Source organism: Caretta caretta, chromosome 6 (genome assembly GCF_965140235.1).
Source record: "Caretta caretta isolate rCarCar2 chromosome 6, rCarCar1.hap1, whole genome shotgun sequence".
NCBI lineage: Eukaryota > Metazoa > Chordata > Testudines > Cheloniidae > Caretta > Caretta caretta.
This window is the reverse complement of record NC_134211.1, coordinates 98434109-98453622: the sequence shown is the minus strand read 5'-3', so window position 1 is coordinate 98453622 and position 19514 is coordinate 98434109. Positions and strand designations below refer to the sequence as shown.

General features: G+C 40.8%; 1 protein-coding gene and 1 long non-coding RNA gene across 9 annotated transcripts in view; one reads left to right on the top strand and one right to left on the bottom strand.

The window, feature by feature from the left end:
- The window catches only part of LOC142072573 (uncharacterized), a 33587-nt gene extending 24506 nt beyond the window's left edge, over positions 1–9081 (bottom strand). The window contains exon 1 of the long non-coding RNA XR_012669027.1: positions 8994–9081. This is a non-coding gene — a long non-coding RNA (uncharacterized LOC142072573). The remainder of the gene's footprint in view (positions 1–8993) is intronic.
- Positions 1–19514, top strand: part of EML5 (EMAP like 5) — a 295572-nt gene that overhangs the window by 259476 nt on the left and 16582 nt on the right. For 4 of the 8 annotated variants that reach the window (XR_012669025.1, XM_048854105.2, XM_048854103.2 and 1 more), the window contains 6 exons: positions 2753–2851; positions 5264–5284; positions 9526–9699; positions 12361–12569; positions 15871–16028; positions 18934–19048. Coding sequence is in view for 7 of the 8 variants with exons in the window: in XM_048854105.2 (XP_048710062.1) it covers positions 2753–2851; positions 5264–5284; positions 9526–9699; positions 12361–12569; positions 15871–16028; positions 18934–19048 (776 nt within the window). In the remaining variant the exon portion in view is untranslated. Of the gene's footprint in view, positions 1–2752; positions 2852–5263; positions 5285–9525; positions 9700–12360; positions 12570–15870; positions 16029–18933; positions 19049–19514 lie in introns of those variants that run through there. The other 4 variants (XM_048854106.2, XM_048854104.2, XM_048854107.2 and 1 more) reach the window with 3 other exon arrangements.

Here is a 19514-nt window from a genome sequence, read left to right as displayed (position 1 = left end):
CCCTGATATTCTATGATTCTATGATTTTTCCTCCCCTGTACCTGAGGATTTTAAATCGTTCAGCCTTGGGTATTCAGGCCAAGTTTTCTCAGGAGAACACCCATAAATTGATGGATATTCTCCAATCCTCAGCTCCAGGGAGAGTGACTTTCTCCATAAATGAAGCAATCTTGGAAACGGCAAAGATCCTAACACCCAGCTTCCTTACACCCACAATGAAGCATGCAAATAAAAGATACCACATGCTTGTGAATAGTTTTTTGGGTGCTTCTACTCACATACAGCGCCTAAGTCTCTTGTTGTAAGAGCAGCTAATGAGAGGTTAAGATGGGGGAGAGATAAGTTGACACCAAAGGACAGGGACTCTAAAAGATTGGACTTGTTTGGGAAAATTTATTCTGCCGCATCCTTACAAATGCTCATTGCCAGTCACCAGGCACTTTTATCAAAGTATGACTTTCCAAAGTGGGAAACAATGGCAAAATTTATAGATAAGTTGCCAGAATCCTCCAGAGAAGAGTTTAAGAGTTCATTGTAAAAGGTGACTAGAGGCAAAAATATCACTATGGTCAGCTTTTGGAAATGACAAAATGTTACATTCCTTGAAAAATGAGCTATGATGCATTTGCTGGAGATTTTAACACCAGCATTAAAGAGGCATCACTTTCCAGGGCAACAACTTAAGCAGCATTATTGTCTTCAGTGGTTCTTTAGGTTGAATTGTCTTGCTAGGCAGCAAGACTTTTCCAGGAAGGGGCTCAAGTCTTATAAGAGATCTTCTAGTCCCAATTTTAACCAGTCAGCCTGTTTTTCATCAGTTTTGGGTATGCAGCTAATTTGACTCGCTCTCCGAAGCCAGCATTACAGTCGGCAGGCTTCAAGCCATTCTCCTACATTTGGGGATAAGCTATCCTACTTCTACAGGTCTTGGGAGTCAGTAACTATGGACAAGTGGGTCCTGAGCACTGTGGGATTGGGTTATGCCTTCAGTTCCTGTCCATTCCTCTTCTCACCCTCCTACTCCATTCCTTTCCATAGACCCCTCTCATGACTGTCTGCTCCTTCAGCAGATGCAGACTGTCTGGGTTTTGGGTGTGATGAAAGAGGTTCCTCTTCAGAACTGGGCAAGGGAATTCTACTCATGGTATTTCCTGATCTCCAAGTCCAAGAGAGATATGAGACCTATCCTCAGCCTCCACAGCCTCAACAAATACATGAAATTCCGCATGGTTACCCTAGTGACTGTTCTCCCTGCCTTGAATCACAATGACTGGTTTGCCACCCTCATTCTTCAGGACTCTTAACTTCCATGTGGTAATTTTCCCAAGTTACAGACAGTTTCTAAGATTTGTAGTGGAAGGTCAGCATTATCAGTATGCTGTGCTTCCCTTTTGCCTGTCCTCCACTCCATGGGTATTTACCAAATACATGATGATAGTAGTAGTAGTAGTATATCTCAGAGAAAAGAGGAATTCATGTGTTCCCATACCTGGACAATCGGTTAGGGAGTGACAGAGGATAAGTCCTCTTTCATGTCCTATTCACTCTACATCTCTTCAGTCATCTGGGTCTGATTTTGATCAAAGGAAAATCAACAGTAAAACCAACTCAAAAAATCGACCTCGGAAAACTGGGGCCCCACTAAACTCTGTAAGTTCAAGAATCTTTCTGCCGAACGAATGATTTCAAGCAATTTGTCACCTGTGGCTGGCATTCCAATCTCCACCTTCAGTTATGGTCTGTGTATGCCTGAAGTTACTAGGCCATATGTCTGCGTGCACTTTTGGAGTTCAGCATGCAAGATTGTGCTTTCATCCTCTTCCAGCGTAGGTGAAATTGGTCTATTGCCCAAGTTGTCAATCGCTGGATAGCCTTGGACTTCTTACAGTGCTGGGCAGTTCAGAGCAATGTACACCAGGGTTTTCCCTTTGCTCATCCTCCACCAACCATGACCATAATCACTGATGCCTCTTCAATAAGTTGGGGAGCACATCTGGGGGCATTGACAATTTAGGGCTTGTGGTCAGAACAGGAGACTTTCTGTCATATCAGCATTTGCGGAGCACAGTTCCTTGAACAGGAGCTCATTTAAGATGACTCAACTGTTTTTAAAAGAATATATTTTGACAAAGGACACAGAAAATATATTAGCATGTGTATTAATTTTATAAAGTAAATTTTCCATAGCAATTTATCTTTTGGTGCACTGATGGTTTGTTTTCAACAAATGTATTATTTACTCAGGTGTATATTTTTAAAAGCTTTGTTATGTTTATGGTAAGAATTTTAATCTAAAGCATGGAATGTTTTCAAAAGTATTTATTAAAGTGAGACATACTACAATTATTTACTGCTTTTCATCTTCAAAATACATTATAAATACGAACTAATGATCAAACAGCAACCCTGTGGGGTAGGGAAATAAGTATTAATGGTCCATATCAATAGTGGATGTAACAACAATGAAGTCTGTGCTGTTACACGAGGGACAAATTTGATCCATTATCACAATACTCCTAATGAGAAAGCTGAGAGAGAGAGGTTAAGGGACTTGTCCAATATCATTGAGAAGTATATATCAAATCCAGATTTAGAATTTAGTGATTCGTAGCTCCAAGCTCTGAATGTAGAATATTATGTCATCATAAGGCCATTCTCTATTAAATATTAGAACATTTTTTCAAATTTAATCATTGCCATATATGCATAAATGTTTTAACAAACATATTAATTTTTTGTATTTTTATTTTAGGCTCTCAGTCTTTTTACCAGGAACATAATGATGATATTCTGTGCCTCACTGTAAATCAGCACCCCAAGTTTACCAACCTTGTGGCAACTGGCCAAGTAGGTATGTTTGTATTTTTTTAAAATGAAATTAACATATAAGCATGACATTAGGGTCATTTGAGTTCATGAATAAAACATAAAGATTATTTGATTATGCTATCTCCGTTTGTATGAGTGTTACTCAGTTACCTGTCCTCTTTATTTTTTTCTAGTGTGTAATTTAATAAAATTAAACAAAAATTATTGAGAGGCTTAGGAAGCCAAAGCCTATATTTTGCTTGGAGAGTTATCAGAAAGTAATTTTGGAAATTTTGAGCCCCATTTAAATTCGTCTGTACTTTCATTTAATCTCCTGATTTGTTCTAGGACATCATCATAAACAGTCTTTCCAACCAACTCAACAGTAGTCTGTTGATGAAAGGGAGACAAATGAAAAACATTTAATTAAACAGTGGCCTGCATTTTTATCTTAAATGGAAAAATAGTTGTGAATTTATGTAATATTATCTCATGATACAGGTTTACAGTATCTACAACTACAGTGCTCATAGTAAATGGTTTTAACCTTCCAAACAGAGCCAAAGCAGTAATGAGTGTTTCCCTCCAGATCAGGGGTTCCCAAGCTCAGTTCGTGGCTTGTTCAGGGTAAACCCCTGGCGGGCCACGAGACACTTTGTGTACCTGAGCATCCACAGGTACGGCCGCTCGCAGCTCCCAGTGGCTGCAGTTCGCCATTCCTGGCCAGTGGGAGCTGCGGGAAGTGCTGCAGGCCAGGCTACTGCTTACCCTGAACAAGCCACGAGCCAAGTTTAGGAACCCCTGCTCTAGATAATCTAGATTTTAGTATAAACAAATATATATTAAAATGACATTAAAGTTGATATGTGAGATCACACACAAAAAAAGAAATCCTTACAACAGTACTCTTATATCAACACTATTGTGTCTAGACGTTGCAGCACAATGCAGTCCTCTGTCAATTCCACAACCCAAACATATGTTGCATATCTTTTAATGTTTCTCAGCAAATAATAGCACATATTGAATGTCTGAGAGTTTAGAAAATGTAGGAACCAGATTGACTTAACAGGAATATATTTTTATTTCTCTACAAAAGTTTGTACTGAAGTTACTGCTAAGAAGAGCTGGGAAAATAATGGAAAATAACAGCTGTTTTCTGTTCACTGGGAATTTTGAAAAGTTGGGAAAACATTTCATGTTGGACTGAAAACAAAAATTTTTCAAAATTTTTGGCAAATTGAAAAGAAAAAAAAATAAAACGTGTTTCAGGTTGAATAAAACATCTTTTGAAAAAACTGAAATATTGCGATTAGATTTTGAACATTTTTTAAAAGGTTTACTCAAAGAATGCAGAATGGGGTGGGAGGAATGCAATGACACTCCAAAAGCTATGGTTCTTTGCTTATTTTGTTTCCCTCTGTGCTTCTTCACCCAGGAGGAAACATAAGACACTTTTAATGCTTATTTGTCCCATAAGCATTCTGTAAAGCAGCGAATAATAGAACAACTTCAACCTTGTTTTATAACCTGGATTGAGGAATAAAGAGCAGGAACAGATGACTCCACATAAATAAAATTGTTTCCATGCAAATAATCCCAGTAAATAAATGGCGGGGGGGGGGGGGAGAATTTTTTTAAAAAAAAGATAAAATAAACATTTTTTCTAAGCAAAACAATTTTTAAAGCTTTACACTGGCATTAAGGTTATTTTACTATACTTATTTGCTTTTGTTATTTTTAACAGTGTTATAACTTGCATCAGCATAGTTTTGACATAATGCAGTCTCCAAAGATTTACAGAAATATTACTTTAATGTGTTTTCAAATTGTAATGGCAGGGTAGCGGAGTCTCTCTAGACTTGCATTGAAATAGTTTTGACATCAGAATATCTCATTGCAATGTTTTATGATGATGCTAAATCCGTTATGTTATGCAGAATGCTTAATTGCTTCTCTAATTTGGGCGTGTTCCTGTGTAATGCTGATCACCTATCCCTTCTACTGAAGTAAATGGGAATAGAGGGGGTTCAGTACATGTCAGGATCAGGTCCTTTATTAATATACCATCTCAAACATTATTTCCCTCTGGGCATTTATTTACTTAATTGGTTAGCATGCCTGAAACATGTAAAAAATGCTATTAATTTAGAGCTAGGCAGAGAAGGACTCAAGTGTAGATTCAAATGACATTTGTACATTTTATAACTCACACAGTTGAAGACAAAATACATTCATGCTAGCCATTTGTATTCCAAATGTGACTGAAACCACTTAGACTTCAGACATCAATATTTGTTCAACTTTAACTATAATAGCAGTATTGGTACTGCTGTAGTGCAAGAAGATGACCTCAGGGTGTGTGGTAAGAAATTACACTTTTTGTAGCATATATTTTCTTGAACCCTTATCTTATTTCTGATCTAATTATTTTTCTGCTGCTTTTCCATTACAGGAGACTCAGCAGATATGTCAGGTAAGGGAAATAAAATTTTAACCTCTTCAGGTATAGTTAGACTATTGAGTAGTCACTGTCTACAACTTCGTAGATCAATAAATTCTGAGAATATATTTCAAGTTTATAAACCACATATCAATCATTTACTGCCTCAGCACTGAACATAAACCACAATAGCTCAGTAAATTGTAAAAATAGAGTATCTCCTTTACCAAAGATCAAAACATTCAAAAGAACACATCTTAAAACTATTTTTTGTTGAAACATATTCCCTCCTTGCTGCCCGGTGATAAACTATTTCTAACATATGCTGCTACTGTAGCATATCTGTACAAACATGCAGTTTTTAGAAGCTATTGGGGCTGACAACTAACAGTTTTAGACAATTCAATTGAACATAATTTTGTAATGTACACATTTAAAGTAATATTCCACTGAGGAGGCCTAGGTGACTGAGTGAATAAAATAACCACCTTTCATATCTATTGTATGATTGTCGTGCAATTACTACCAGTGATCCAAAATGATTGTTGTTATGTCAGTTTAATTTTGTGATGAATCATTTTGGGTCTTTTGACAATTGCAATTGAGCTGTTTTTAGTAATAAATTGTATCTTAACTGTAATCTTAAGGATCCATCACCATCATGTGTGAGTGAGTTCATTGTTGAGCAATCATTGTAGTTGTTCGTCACACATCAGACACAGAGATGCATAAAAGTGGGTTTGTGTGTATATAGAGAATATGATAAAAATTATGCATGTGATGAGCACATGGTCAGTGAAATTTTGAAGTGTGTTGATTTTTTTTGAATATGCCAAATGAAGGTTGCATTAAGGATGGGAGAGATCATACAAGGGAGCCTTTTTCCAACCAATACTCCTATGTAAGAGGTAACCATAATATGGCTGTTTCCATGAGTTCAGGAGGAACCCCTCTAGTACTGCATAATGTCTCCACTAACTCCCACTTAGGCACTTCTGCTGCCTCATTCACCCTCCTAGCACAGCTTTAGTTTGACCTTCTATGTCTTAATAAACCTATATAATTCCTGATGGCATTGCCTGGGTCCTGCACTATATTCTCTCTTCTTTGTGGAGCTACTAGACTAGAATCTGAGCTGCTGCTGCTCTTCATTATGATGTTTTAAGTATCTCCATGTCAAATTGTTTGCTGGCATCAGGATCAGAATGGCACTTGAAATGCTGTATTGACTGCAGAACAGGTCTAGTTCATTCTAATGCAGATCTCTTCTGCCCTGCTTGCCCATGGAACCTTTACCCTGACTAAAGAGAGAGAGGAGACCCCACAAAATGCTAGGACAGATACTCAGCAGGCAGACCATGACCTTCATGAGGGAGGAGCAAGATCAAGGCAGAGATTTTGAGAAGAGCACAAACAGAGGGAACCACATTTTTCTTCCAGCGAACCCTATTGTAGACTTACTCAAATTCACATTTGTGGAGTCTAGATGAAGATAGGGTTGCCAACTTTCTAATTGCACAAAACTGAACACCCTAACCCCTCCACTTCCTGAGGCTCCGCCCCCTTCCCTGAGGCCCCACCCCCCACTCACTACATTCCCCGTGCCTCAGTGGCTCGCTCTCCCCCACTGTCACTCACTTTCACTAGGCTGGGGTAGAGGCTTGTGGTGCAGGAGGGGGTGAGGGCTCTGGCTGGGGGTGCAGGCTTGGGGGGGCTGGGGATGAGGGGGTTGGGGTGCAGGAGGGGGCTCCAGACTGGGGGATGGGGAGGGGGCTTCAGGTTGAGGCAGGGAGTTGGGGTGTGGGAGGGGGTGAGGGTTCTGGGCTGGGGGTGCTGGCTCTGGGATGGGGCCGAGGATAAGGGGTTTGGGGTGCAGGAGGGGGCTCCAGGCTGGGGGGTGGGGCCGAGGGATTCAGACTTGTGGGAGGGGGCTTCAGGTTGAGGCAGGGAGTTGGGGTGTGGGAGGGGGTGAGGGTTCTGGGCTGGGGGTGCTGGCTCTGGGATGGGGCCGAGGATAAGGGGTTTGGGGTGCAGGAGGGGGCTCCAGGCTGGGGGGTGGGGCCGAGGGATTCAGACTTGTGGGAGGGGGCTCTGGGCTGCAGTAGAGGATTGCGGTACGGGGGGGTGAGGACTCTGGGCTGGGGGTGCAGGCTCTGGGGTGGAACCAGGGATGAGGGGTTTGGGGTGAAGGAGGGGGCTCTGGGTTTGGGGGCGCTCAGGGCTGGGGAAGGGGTTGGGGTGTGGGGGTGTGAGAGCTCTGGGCTGTGGGGCAAGCTCTGGGGTGGGGCCAGGGATGAGGGCTTTGGTGCTCAGAGGGGACTCCAGTCTGGGGGGTGGGGCCGAGGAATTTGGAATGCAGGAGAGGGCTGCAGGTTGAGGCAGGGGGTTGGGGTATGGGAGGGGGTGAGGGCTCTGGGGTGGGGCCAGGGATGAGGGTGCTCCAGGTTTGGGGGGGCTGAGGGCAGGGGCAGAGGGTTGCAGTTCGGGGGGTGATGGGTTGGATCACAGAAACCCCCTTGGGAACTGCCAACTGATGTGCCAAGACTACTTCTGCCTCTGCTTTCCTGCCCTGAAAGCTTAGGACTTCAGTGCTCTGTCTGGTTTGAGCCAGACCCGCTAGCCTGCTGCAAACCCAGACCCAGGTCTGAACCACATCCCCTATCAGCTGTAGACTTAACTGAAAGCAACTTACAGAAGTTGTCTTTAACACTCAGATGCCCAACTCCCAATGGGGTCCAAACCCCTTGTGCCACACAGGAAATTCAAAATAGAGACAACCCAGATAGTTATAGCAGGGATTGAACCTGCAGGCATCCTCACTTTCAAAAAAACACACCTGCATATACATCACACCATCACATCAAAAATATTTGCTTTGCTCTGGGTCAAGAGCACTTTTAATTGACGCTTTATCCTTGCATTGCTCCCACCCCCACCAGCACATTCTGCTGTATCTCAACAACAGGCTTCTGAAAGCTCAGTCAGCTCTAGAGGCTCCAAAAGTAGTTTGTGAGTCAGTACAGCTGCTTACTCATATGGGGTTTATTATTAGCCTTAAGAAGAGTGAATTAGTGTGCTCTCAGAAATTGGTCCACTTGAAAACAGTCTTCAACATGTTCCAAGGTCTTGTCTACCTGTTCTAGGAGAGGTTTGACAAGGTAATTTTCTTAGCTCAGGAAGTTGGATGCCTATACACCAAATGAATCTTCCCAGGATTTTCACAAATTTGATTCCCTGTTTTGTGCTATGTAAAGTTTAAAAAAAGGAGCAGAGGGAGGGTTTCTATTTGGTTAAACCAAAGTGGCTATGTAACAGCATGAAGGAAATCTTCATAGCAGAAAAGAGCCTTCTGGACCCACTCTTTCAGGCCTCTTCATGAGTTGAAGGAGAGTCCTTCTGTCTTCCTTCTGCGAAGGTTGTTACTGATTTTTCAAGTAGGTTTGTGCTGCTGAGTCACTTACACACCTCTGAAAGTCCAACCCCTACTCAGGATTGGGGCCTCATTGTACCAGGCTCTATACACAGATTGCAAGCCATGGTTAGACTGTGTGCCCTTTTGGAAGGGACTGTCTCTGTGATGCCTAGCACAATGAGACTTCTAGGCGCTACAATAATCATCATCACCATAATTAATAATGTACATGCATATTGTAGAAAGACAATCCCTACCCCAGAGAGTTTACAATCTAAGTAACTCATACCAAGATAAACACCTCTAGTTCTTCTACCTCAGTAAGCTTACCAGTGGTTCAGCTGGCATACTGCTAGGTATAGCCCGCATTCCAAACTGGTGGGCACCTTGTAGAAAAGGAAATTTTGTTCTTTTCTTGTAAACTGACTTTCTGCAGAAACCACCAGTCTGAAAGCCTCACCCAAGTATTAAACCTGTAACAAGTTACATACTACTAGATAAGGTATGTTTCAAAGTTCTCAGATTTTGAGTTAATGTTTCAAGCTAAGGACAATTTAACTCGGGTTGAAAACAAGAGAGGACTGCTGGTATGAGGGTCTCTGTTGGGTTTCAGAAGCTCAGCAACCAACTAGAGGGTGAAGCTACTTGCACCAATATAATTTGGAACAACAAGCCCAGAGTCCAGACTGGTAGTCTTGTTTCAAAAAGTTAGTTTATAAGGTGAGACCAAAATCTCCCTTTTTTTTTAACCGAAACAATTTTATTTTTCTAGTGTTAAAAACCTCATTTGCTTTCAGTAACAAAAATGTTGCCTTTGTTTGTAAGCATATAACAAATAATCGATGATTTTATATTCATTTAGCTACAGCTCCTTCTATCCACGTGTGGGATGCAATGAACAAACAGACACTATCTGTACTGCGTTGCTACCATTCAAAGGGAGTTTGTTCAGTCAGTTTCAGTGCCACTGGCAAACTTCTCCTCTCTGTAGGGCTGGATCCTGAACACACCATTACCATTTGGAAGTGGCAGGAAGGTAGGAAAGCATTTGTGTTTGAACAATACATTTATATTTCCCCTAAGTCAATCAAGAGCACACACCAAAATTGCAACATAAAATTTTTTGTTATCAACTGATAAAAATGATTGTAATAAATGTTTCATAGCATATACTATACAAGTTAAAAATAAGATAAATGTGCTTAACTATAGAGATAATTGCCAAATGTATTTCCAGTGCATCATCCTTGTAAACACTGGATAAGAAAATCCTTTGACCTCCATTTATAATAATAAAAGTAAATCTTACGTTTCATTCAGCTTTGTATTGAATCTATTCCTTTCTGCTAAATATAAATCTTTTCACACCCAGAAGGAGTCCTCTAGAGATTTGACTGACTCACGCACAAAGACCACAGAAGAAGCTGAAACTCTCAGAAAAGTGATGCCTAAACTGCTCCCTCTGTATAATCTCTGGAATTACATCACATGCCCAACTAAACAGTCATTCATAGCATCTCTGCTCTGAGTTCAAGGTTTTAGGCCACATGACCTTGGGTTTTGTTGTCCCTCCTCTCTTCTGCACTGTCATGCTCCTTCTCTCTCTCCCCTTCCCAACTGGCAAGTCCTTACCCAGATCATGACTACAAAGTTTCTGGTGCACCCAGAGCCTAGGGTTGCCAAATTTCTAATCGCACAAAACCGAACACCCTTGCCCCACCCCTGCCATGCCACTTCCTGAGACCCCCAACCCTTCTCTGAGGGCCCACCTCCTGCTCACTCCATCCCCTTTCCCTCTGTCACTCACTCTCCCCCACCCTCACTCAGTTTCACCGGGCTGGGGCCGGGGGTTGGAGTGCCGGAGTGGGTGAGGGCTCCAGCTGGGGGTATAGGCTCTGGGGTGGGGCCAGAAATGATAGGTTCAGGATGCAGGAGGGGGCTCAGGGCTGGGGCAGGGGGTTGGGGTGCAGGAGGGTGTGCAGGCTCCGTCTGGGGCTGTGGGCTCTGAGTTGGGGTCAGGGATGGGGGATTTGGGGTACAGGAGGGGACTAAGGGCTGGGGCAGGGGTTGAGGTGTGGGAGTGTGTGCAGGGTGTGGGCTCTGGGAGAGAGTTAGGGTGCAAGAGGGGGTTCTGAGCTGGGGCAATGGATTGGGGTGCAGGCTCCAGCCTGGCAGTGCTTACCTCAGGTGGCTCCCAGTCCATGGCACAACAGGGCTAAGGCAGGCTTCCTGCCTGCCCTGGCTCCATGTGCCTCCCAGGAAGCAGGCGGCATGTCTGGCTCCTCGGTGGAGGGGCCAGGGGGTTCTGTGTGCTGCCCATGCCCGCAGGTGCCCACCCCTGCAGCTCCCATTGGCCACGGTTCCCAGTCAATGGAAGCAGCGGAGCCAGCACTTGGGGCGGGGGCAGGAGACAGACATGTGCCTTAGAGACAGACATGCCGCTACTTCTGGGAGCTGCTCGGAACCAGGGTGGGGAGCCTGCCTTAGACTCACTGCACTGCCAACCAGACTTTTAGTGGCCCGTTCAGCAGTGCTGACTGGAGCTGCCAGGGTTCCTTTTTGACTGGGCGTTCCGGTCTAAAACCGGACATCTGGCAACCCTACCAGAGCCCTGAACCCTGGGTGCCGACATGATACATTATGCACTGACTGGCCACCTTCCCGTCTGGTGGTCTCTGCTGACCAAGGAGAAATCCATCAGGAGTGATGAGTGCATGTAATGAAAATGACCCCCCACTATATGTGTCTGTCATCATATGTGGTTAGTGTCCAGTCAGGTCCCTACAGAAACTGTGCAGTGTTGAGCATGGACATGGGCAAAGATAGAGCCTGTGTAGTATATTTAGTAAGGGCCTGTCTAGTAAGTTTCTCCTTACCATTTCAGTCAAGATGCCACTGTCCTAAACTTGCTCATCCTCAAAAGTTCATATGGCTCCATCTGGATAGCTACAGAGCCATCAAATGCTTCCTGGATAGGACAAAGTACTTTAGGTAGTCAGATACTTTGTTCATCTGCTCTGCAGGGAAGAACAAAGCATCTAAGACGACCATCTTCAAACGGGTCAGAACATCTAATTTTGAAAACTATGTACAGGCTGGAAAGGCACCATCTTTGAGTCTTAGACTGATTTTGTTGAATGTACTCTACTGATCTTGGACAGAGAGAAATAGAGCAGCTTTGGAGAAAATCTGCCAAGCAGCCCCCTGGCAATCTCTGCATATTTTGACCGGATGCTAGACCTGTGATTTTCAGAGGACCTAAGGTAGTTAGACTCCCAATTCCCATTGAAATACAATAGGAGTAGGGCCCTGATCATTAGGCCCCTTTGAAAATTACAGCCTATAAGTAGACACAGCATCTTCACCAGATGCTGTCTTGGACATCAGGTCTTTCAGTCTTACATTCTTCTTGATCTGTCTCCTCATTTCACTCTTCTCCCCCACACCACCTTTCTCTATTCTGGAATTTTGCCTACGCTGGGTACGTAGTTTGTATATGTGTATAGTTTTCTAGCGTTTAAAGCATTGGAGATAATCCATTCGAGGATTTATATAGGAGGAACAGTTTGGGGTTTCAGCTACTTTTTTTACTATTGTGGGGATGAATAACTCATCAGGCTCCAGAGTAAAGGATTCTTCTGTTGGGAGAAGACATATTTTTGTGGTAAATTCAAATTCTCCATTTTCTTTTTGCCAGGTGCCAAAATTGCCAGCAGAGCTGGTCATAACCAACGTATATTTGTAGCAGAATTCAGACCGGATTCAGATACCCAGTTTGTTTCAGTGGGAGTAAAACATGTGAGGTTTTGGACCCTTGCTGGAAGAGCTCTTCTCAGTAAAAAAGGGCTACTGAGTTCAATAGAAGATGCCCGGATGCAGACCATGCTATCTGTAGCTTTTGGAGCTGTATGTACCTTAACAAATTCTTTTAAAATGCATAGATACAAAACATTATTTTTACATCTTATTCTTCCATGTCTGTATATGTAGTAAAATGAGTTATCCTGAACTTTTCTGCCATAAATGCCTATTTGCATAATAGACTGCTATAACCTGCTGATTAGTATATAAACTGTATAGTTTACAAAAAGTTATTATTTCTAGAGCTTATTCTTAATTAAAATGAAATCAATTCTGTTTAGAAAAAGGTTATGAATTCAGATACTCCCAGTGTTGTATAAACTTCATATGTATTGATATTTGATCACTAAAAATATTCCTGTCTAGTCCCATTCTGTTTTATTACTTTACAAAAAATGATAGGAAGATTTGACCTATGGGTTACAAATTTGACCTATGGGTAACAAATGTCCATCTTCCAGCCATGCTTATTCCAAGACAAAATTTAACTAAGCAAGATCCAAATTTGGGGGGATTAAGTCACAATATGTGGTATGCATTTAATGTAGAAAGTTTATAAAAAGGTATAAAAAACCAGCTATACCACCCCAGGTGGTGAGGTCATTATATCTTACTAGGATCAGGGCTGATCTATACTTGGATGGGAGATCCCCAAGAGAAATCTAGCATCTGTGGGAAGTTGTTTGGTGTTTCGGTAGGTACCACTTTTCCCTTCAAGTCAATATTCAGTAGCCCATCATAATTAGGTCATTGTAATATGCCCTCTTTCAGCTGAGTCCTAAAACCTGAGATTCTCATCTCTTGTGTTCATTAAACATGAAGACTTGTCTGTGGACTGCAGAGATGCTCTAGAATGGCTCTGTTCTCTCCTGCCTAAAGATTCCCAGAAGGTGGTACAGGGAGGTAGTACCTCTTCCCTTAAGGCACTTTTATGTGGAATTCTGCAGGGAACTTGCTGGCTGAAGTTCATTCCAGATAAGACTGAGGTGGTGATGTTAAATTGGGAAAGGCAACCAGAAGAAATTAAGAGAATAACTTTTCCACTTAAGGTTTTGGGCCCACCATGGGGTGGTTCTTGTTCACAGACTGGGTGTATTGTTGCATCCCCAGCTGCTGTGGGATGATCATTCAGCAAAAGTGTCCAGAAATGCTCTTTGAGGATAATTATCCATGGCAACAATGTACCAAGGAATATGGTGGATTCTTTTAAAAGATATGCTCTAATTCAAAAGGAATTAGTTTGGAGGAGTCCTATGGCCTTTGGTATATAGGAATTCAGACTAGATGATCACAGTGTTTCTTCTGCCCTTGGAATCTATTAAAATGATCTGCACCATGCTAAGAGATTGTGACCATTTCTTTGAGATTCTAAACCAGGACCCACACCTTTGTCACTTGAAGACTGGATTACTGCAATGTGCTGTACATGGTGCTATATCTTAAATAAATTTAAAAAACTCAGCTGGTGCACAACGTGGCAACCTGCTTATTAACTGGTGCTTCTGAATGGCAGAACATGACACTTGTGCTGTATGATCTACACTGGCTGCCTATTGGTTTCCAGACTGACTTTAAATTGTTGTTTGTGACCTCTAAAGCCCTAAATGGCTTGGGACTTCCCTACTTGACAGACTGCCTCTCTATCACAGTTGCAATTGGCAGATGTGTTTGAGCTGGATTCCCCTTGATTTAAAAGAGGGGGCTGGGTGTAGAGCGTTCTCCTTGAGGTGCCCTTAGCTCTGGAACAGGCTTCCCTCTTCTGGTCTGGTATAATCTGAGTCAGTTGACCTTTGTATCACAGTGCAAGAGGTAGTTGTTGGTCCAAGCTGCATCTAAGGGTGAAGTTTGAGAGGGGTGAAACTATTGGGGAGTGTTGTCTTTTGCTGGCACTTCAGTTTTATTTCTGTTTTAGTAATTTATTGCAAGGGTGCTTAGGGAGGGTGGATAAGTGCCTTTCTTTACTTTTGCATACAAATCTAGATAAATAAGTAATTTTTTTTTAAAAGTATGGGCAGCTTTTCACAAGCATGGGGATGGTGTTTAGTGGCAGTTTCCTGGCCACATTCCCATGTATACTTCCTGCCTGATGGGATATATTTTTCTTCACTTCTAGTCATTTAATGTTATGTGATATTGCTGTACACAGATAAACAGCTGTGTCATTCCCTGCACAGAATCAGCTGCATTTCAGTGTTGGGTGGCAATGAGTCATGTAAATACGGTAAATAGCTTGGAAAGTGAATTGGGATCCCTGGAAATTAAATGTTTTCAATGCATATAACATCATCATCATCCTAAAGATTGTGAGGAGCTCAGATACTATGATAATGGAGGCTATATTAGTGCCTTAGATAGAGATGTGACTTCAAGGGAAACCAGTGCCAGATAAAATCAGCAGAGTCAATCAAGGGAATGTATTTTCTTCACATTGATATATTATCTTACGTGTTACATGTCACCAATAATTTGAAACATAAAGAATTCTGCACTTAACAAAAACATTTTGAACTTCCCAGCAATAAGCATTTAGTTGTTACTGGTTTTAAATATTTTTCAATATCATTGCTTTTGAATACCTAAAGTAGTTAAGCTTAACTTTACTACCCCTCAAAAATAGGAGGCACAGTTAAAGAAAACCAAGTTATGTTTCAATGAGTTAGATTCTTACTACTTTCCTTTTTTAAATTGACCATCTCTGTACTCCATTGAGGGAAGTGCTGTACCTAATAGCTGGACACAAGATGATTTCCATCAAACATTGTGCTTGAAGTATAGTAGTAATAGTTTTTGTATGAAACATGATACTAACTAGTAATAGTTCTTACTGTTTTTGTGTGAAATATGATACTAACTAGTATCTTAGCTGCTCCTGATTTCCTGTCTGCTGTTCCATGGTTGTGCAAAGGGATGATGCGGAACGGACTCCGAGAGCCCTGTCCCTAAATCCCATACCTTGCACTTTCTCAGTGCAGGAAGGGAGTGTTCATGCTCCCTGCGGTGCTGGACATGTCAGCCTAGGCATGACCTTTGCTCTATCCTTCTTCCACATTGACCGGAGAAGAGCATGTGCCTTTAAAAGTGAATAACAACTGATTCTCTTTTGTGTGCTCACCCTCTAACTTGGAGGCAATCTGCCTGCCTTTTTCCTCTGCAGACAGAGTGCCTCAGGGATCTGCCATTGGTCTGTATCCCTCTACAAACACCACTTTTACAGCAATGACTAATAAAGCCACAATCTAGCCCAAAATGTAGAATTTGTTTATTATTTATTCATTTCAAAAGTTAAATGTATTTCTTCTTGACTTATTCAGAATCAAATGATAAGTATATTTTCCCCCCTTTTCAGAATAACTTGACATTTACAGGTACCATCAGTGGAGATGTTTGTGTTTGGAAAGATCATGTGTTGGTACGCATTGTGGCCAAAGCTCACAATGGGCCTGTGTTCACAATGTACACTACACTAAGAGATGGTCTAATCGTAACAGGAGGCAAAGAAAGACCGTGAGTCTTTTTTTTTTTTATCATTCAAATATGTTTTACTAAGATATTATGTGCTGTACAAATGTGCTTCAGAACATGAAATTCCAGTAGTTACCGTCAGTCACTTTATTTAAGCACCTATGCAAGCTATTTCAAACATTTCGTGATGATTTTTCATTATTAAGATTAAGACTGACTAGGAAAAAAATAATTTTAAACAGTACAGAAATAAACAGTTTTACAATGGGAGCATTACATACAGTGGAAGCCTGAGAACAGGGCCCTTGCTGGACCACTGAGGGGAAATACAGGTGTTGTTGCCCTGAACTGCAACAATGAATTTATCAATTTTCCCTTGCCATGAAATATAAATTGACCACCCCTTTCTTACACAGATATCTTTGTCAGGAAAACTCATGAGACGCTTGAGAGGTTAAAGGGCACCTATTCAATAGAATGGCCCTTGGGTCTCTCTTAATCAGATTTCAAAAAGAAGATCCTTTATTTTCATTACCAGTGCCAGTTTTCTTCCAGTCCCTTTTTACACTTTCAGACCTGGCATTAGAAGGGATGCAGTAGAGAGGAAAGCAGCATCATGAGAGGTAGCTGTCTTCTGCTCCTCTAGCCTCATTTGCAGATGCCAATGGCACACAGCAGATTTAATGAGACTGAAAGCTCAGCAAGATTCAGTATTGCAGAACACTACATATTTCCTTCCATTTTGGTGAGATCCTTTTCCTTTCCCTTGGAGATAGCTGTTAACGTACACCCCATCCAAATACAAAACTCCATCAAATTTATGATTATTTCCCTAAAATAATAGTCTTGCATTTTTAAAGATGTTTTGCTTTTAATATGTTCTTTTTATTTGCTACTTATTTCTCCACATTCTAATGTAATATTGAGTGTCTCAAAGCCAAAAGGGTATTCTTATCACATAGGTTCAAAAGAATTAATGAATATATTGAAAAAGGTAAGAATAAAATCAACTCATAACTGCTGTATATTGTCTTCTATTCTGAATAATCTCAAAACACACTGCACACTTTTTAATGTAAACTATACAGACTATCTAAAAACACAGAGACATATAATTTTGTAGTATGTTTGTTCATGGAAATCACTAGGAAATATCAGTTTTCCTGAAAAAATGGTGACAAAAGTATTTTGTAATTGTGTGTGTATGTTTTGGCATTTAATGTAGATCAAAAGTACTAAAAGCCAGATATCCTCCTCTTGTTCCCTGAATTGCATTCTCAAACTCTCCACCTGTCTTACTAATCAAATATGTATGGATGACTGCCTCTGGGAACTTGATGTATGCAACATATTTGCATACTTGGCTGATGCTTTGACCACACAGATTTCTGAAGATATGCTATGAGACCACTTTTAAGAGCAATGGAAGCCTGCGTACTTACACATCAATATTTATAACTATCTATTGAAAAACAGCAGTTGCTCATGATAAGTAGTTGAATCATTTAGCAGAAATGTAATGCAATGCTTTGGTCTAGTAACACTTATAGCTAAAATACATCATTAAAATTAACCTCCACGGAGCGTGCACAGCCTATCAAAATAACCACACAGTGTTATTGCTCTACCCTTGTGTCTCAGTTCTGCTCTATGAGGCTGTATTGGGCTGCTCAGAGTTGTGTTTAGAACTTGGACGGCCCCTATTCTGGACCAAAATTAGGGAGACACAAAAATAATTTAAAGTCCCCACTGACCTTGTTTTCTGTAACCAGTACAAGAAGGGAGTAATGGAGAATCTGGCCTTTTTCCTGCTGTCTCCTCATCCCCATTATCTGTCATCTCATGCCTTTTCCATTTGTGGATTATGAACTCTACAGAACAGGGACCATGTCTTTTACTTGTTCTGTGAAGCATCTAGAACATTAAAGGCACTGAATAAAAAATAAACAATAATAATAATTAAAAATACATGCTACAAATCTTATTCTGTTTTCTATTTCCCCATCAATACCTTCCCCATTGCTTCTCTTTCAGTTTTCCTTTTCAGTTTCTTTTCTTGTATTTTCTTCTCTTCCTTCACTTTCTCCTTGTTTTAGAATTATACTGTTATGGCTCACAGATAGCGTTTAACATATAGTACTAAACCAGTGGTTTGGGAAATCCACTCCTTTCTTCACATCATATGACTTTAGTTGCTAGACAGAAGAGTTTTCTAAATGCCATTTCACTACAGCAGGGAAGAAGCATTACAGTGAAGGAAATTGAGGAGCACCATATGAATTACAGAATCTGTAATCTAACTATGCCTTTGATTTATTTTTCCTCTGGACAGTAATTTAGAGATTTCAGCAAAATTGATCATCTTTATAGATTAATACACATAATTAATTCAAATCAAAGAATGTATGTGTTTTTGAAAGATGAGATTAAAACAGTCGAAAAGCAAATCTACCTTGGTTTAAAAACTGTTAAGTTTTAATAAATAAACTTTATTGATATATAACCTGAATTTTATTTTTTTAGACTGGTATATATTGCATATTAATATTTTTTCCTATACAAATGTTAATGGAATCTTTAAGGAATAAACTTATAATGCCTTTACCCTGTTTATTACATTAGTGCCTAAGGGCCAATGAAGAATGGTGCCCCATTGTGCTTGGCACTATAAGAGTTGTAGAGGGTCCCTGCCCTGAAGAGCTCACAATTCAAATAGACAAGACAGAGACAGGGTGGGAGAAATGGATATAACACACAAACAGTGAAGAGTGTGATGGCAGACAATGTCATTTTAGTTCCATGCTTTTTCGGGGTGGGTTTTCTTAGGAGGGAATAAGCTAAATGGAAAAAATGGGGAGGTTAAACTACATTAAGTAATAAAATATTTTAATTGACTAAAATACGAGCTAGCTTTCATACTTAGTGTCTTTGGCTACTATCTTTTTAGATCAAAGGAAGGAGGGGCTGTTAAACTATGGGATCAGGAGCTGAAGCGATGTCGTGCCTTCAGATTGGAAACAGGACAGATGACTGACTGTGTTCGTTCTGTGTGTAGAGGCAAAGTAAGGCATGTTCTTTTTAATATATTGCTGTCAATCCTTGGGTTATTGCAGAACCTTTTTCTCATGGTTATTAGTTTGAATAATTAATACAAGTTGATGTCAATTTAAAGAGTTACTGAAGAATCTAACTTTAATTTATAATTTTAAATGTTCTTAAATTAAAGGCTTTCCATGGCTGTAGATTATCTGTCATAAAGCATACTTTCCAGTCCACACATAAATACACTTAAGGAAATACTAGTGCCAGTTAGGATGACATTGTGTATACAACTTGATTAAAAAATGACAAAGGATCGCTTTCTGTGTTTAGCACCCAGACCATTATAACAACTCTTGAATTGAATACATTCTGTTAAATTTGGAGGCAGAGAATGATTCCGTTTTATATCTTCTGTCCGATTTGTGAACAGAAATTCAGACAATCAGAAGATTCACATGCTGATCTCTTCATTAACAAAATTTAATC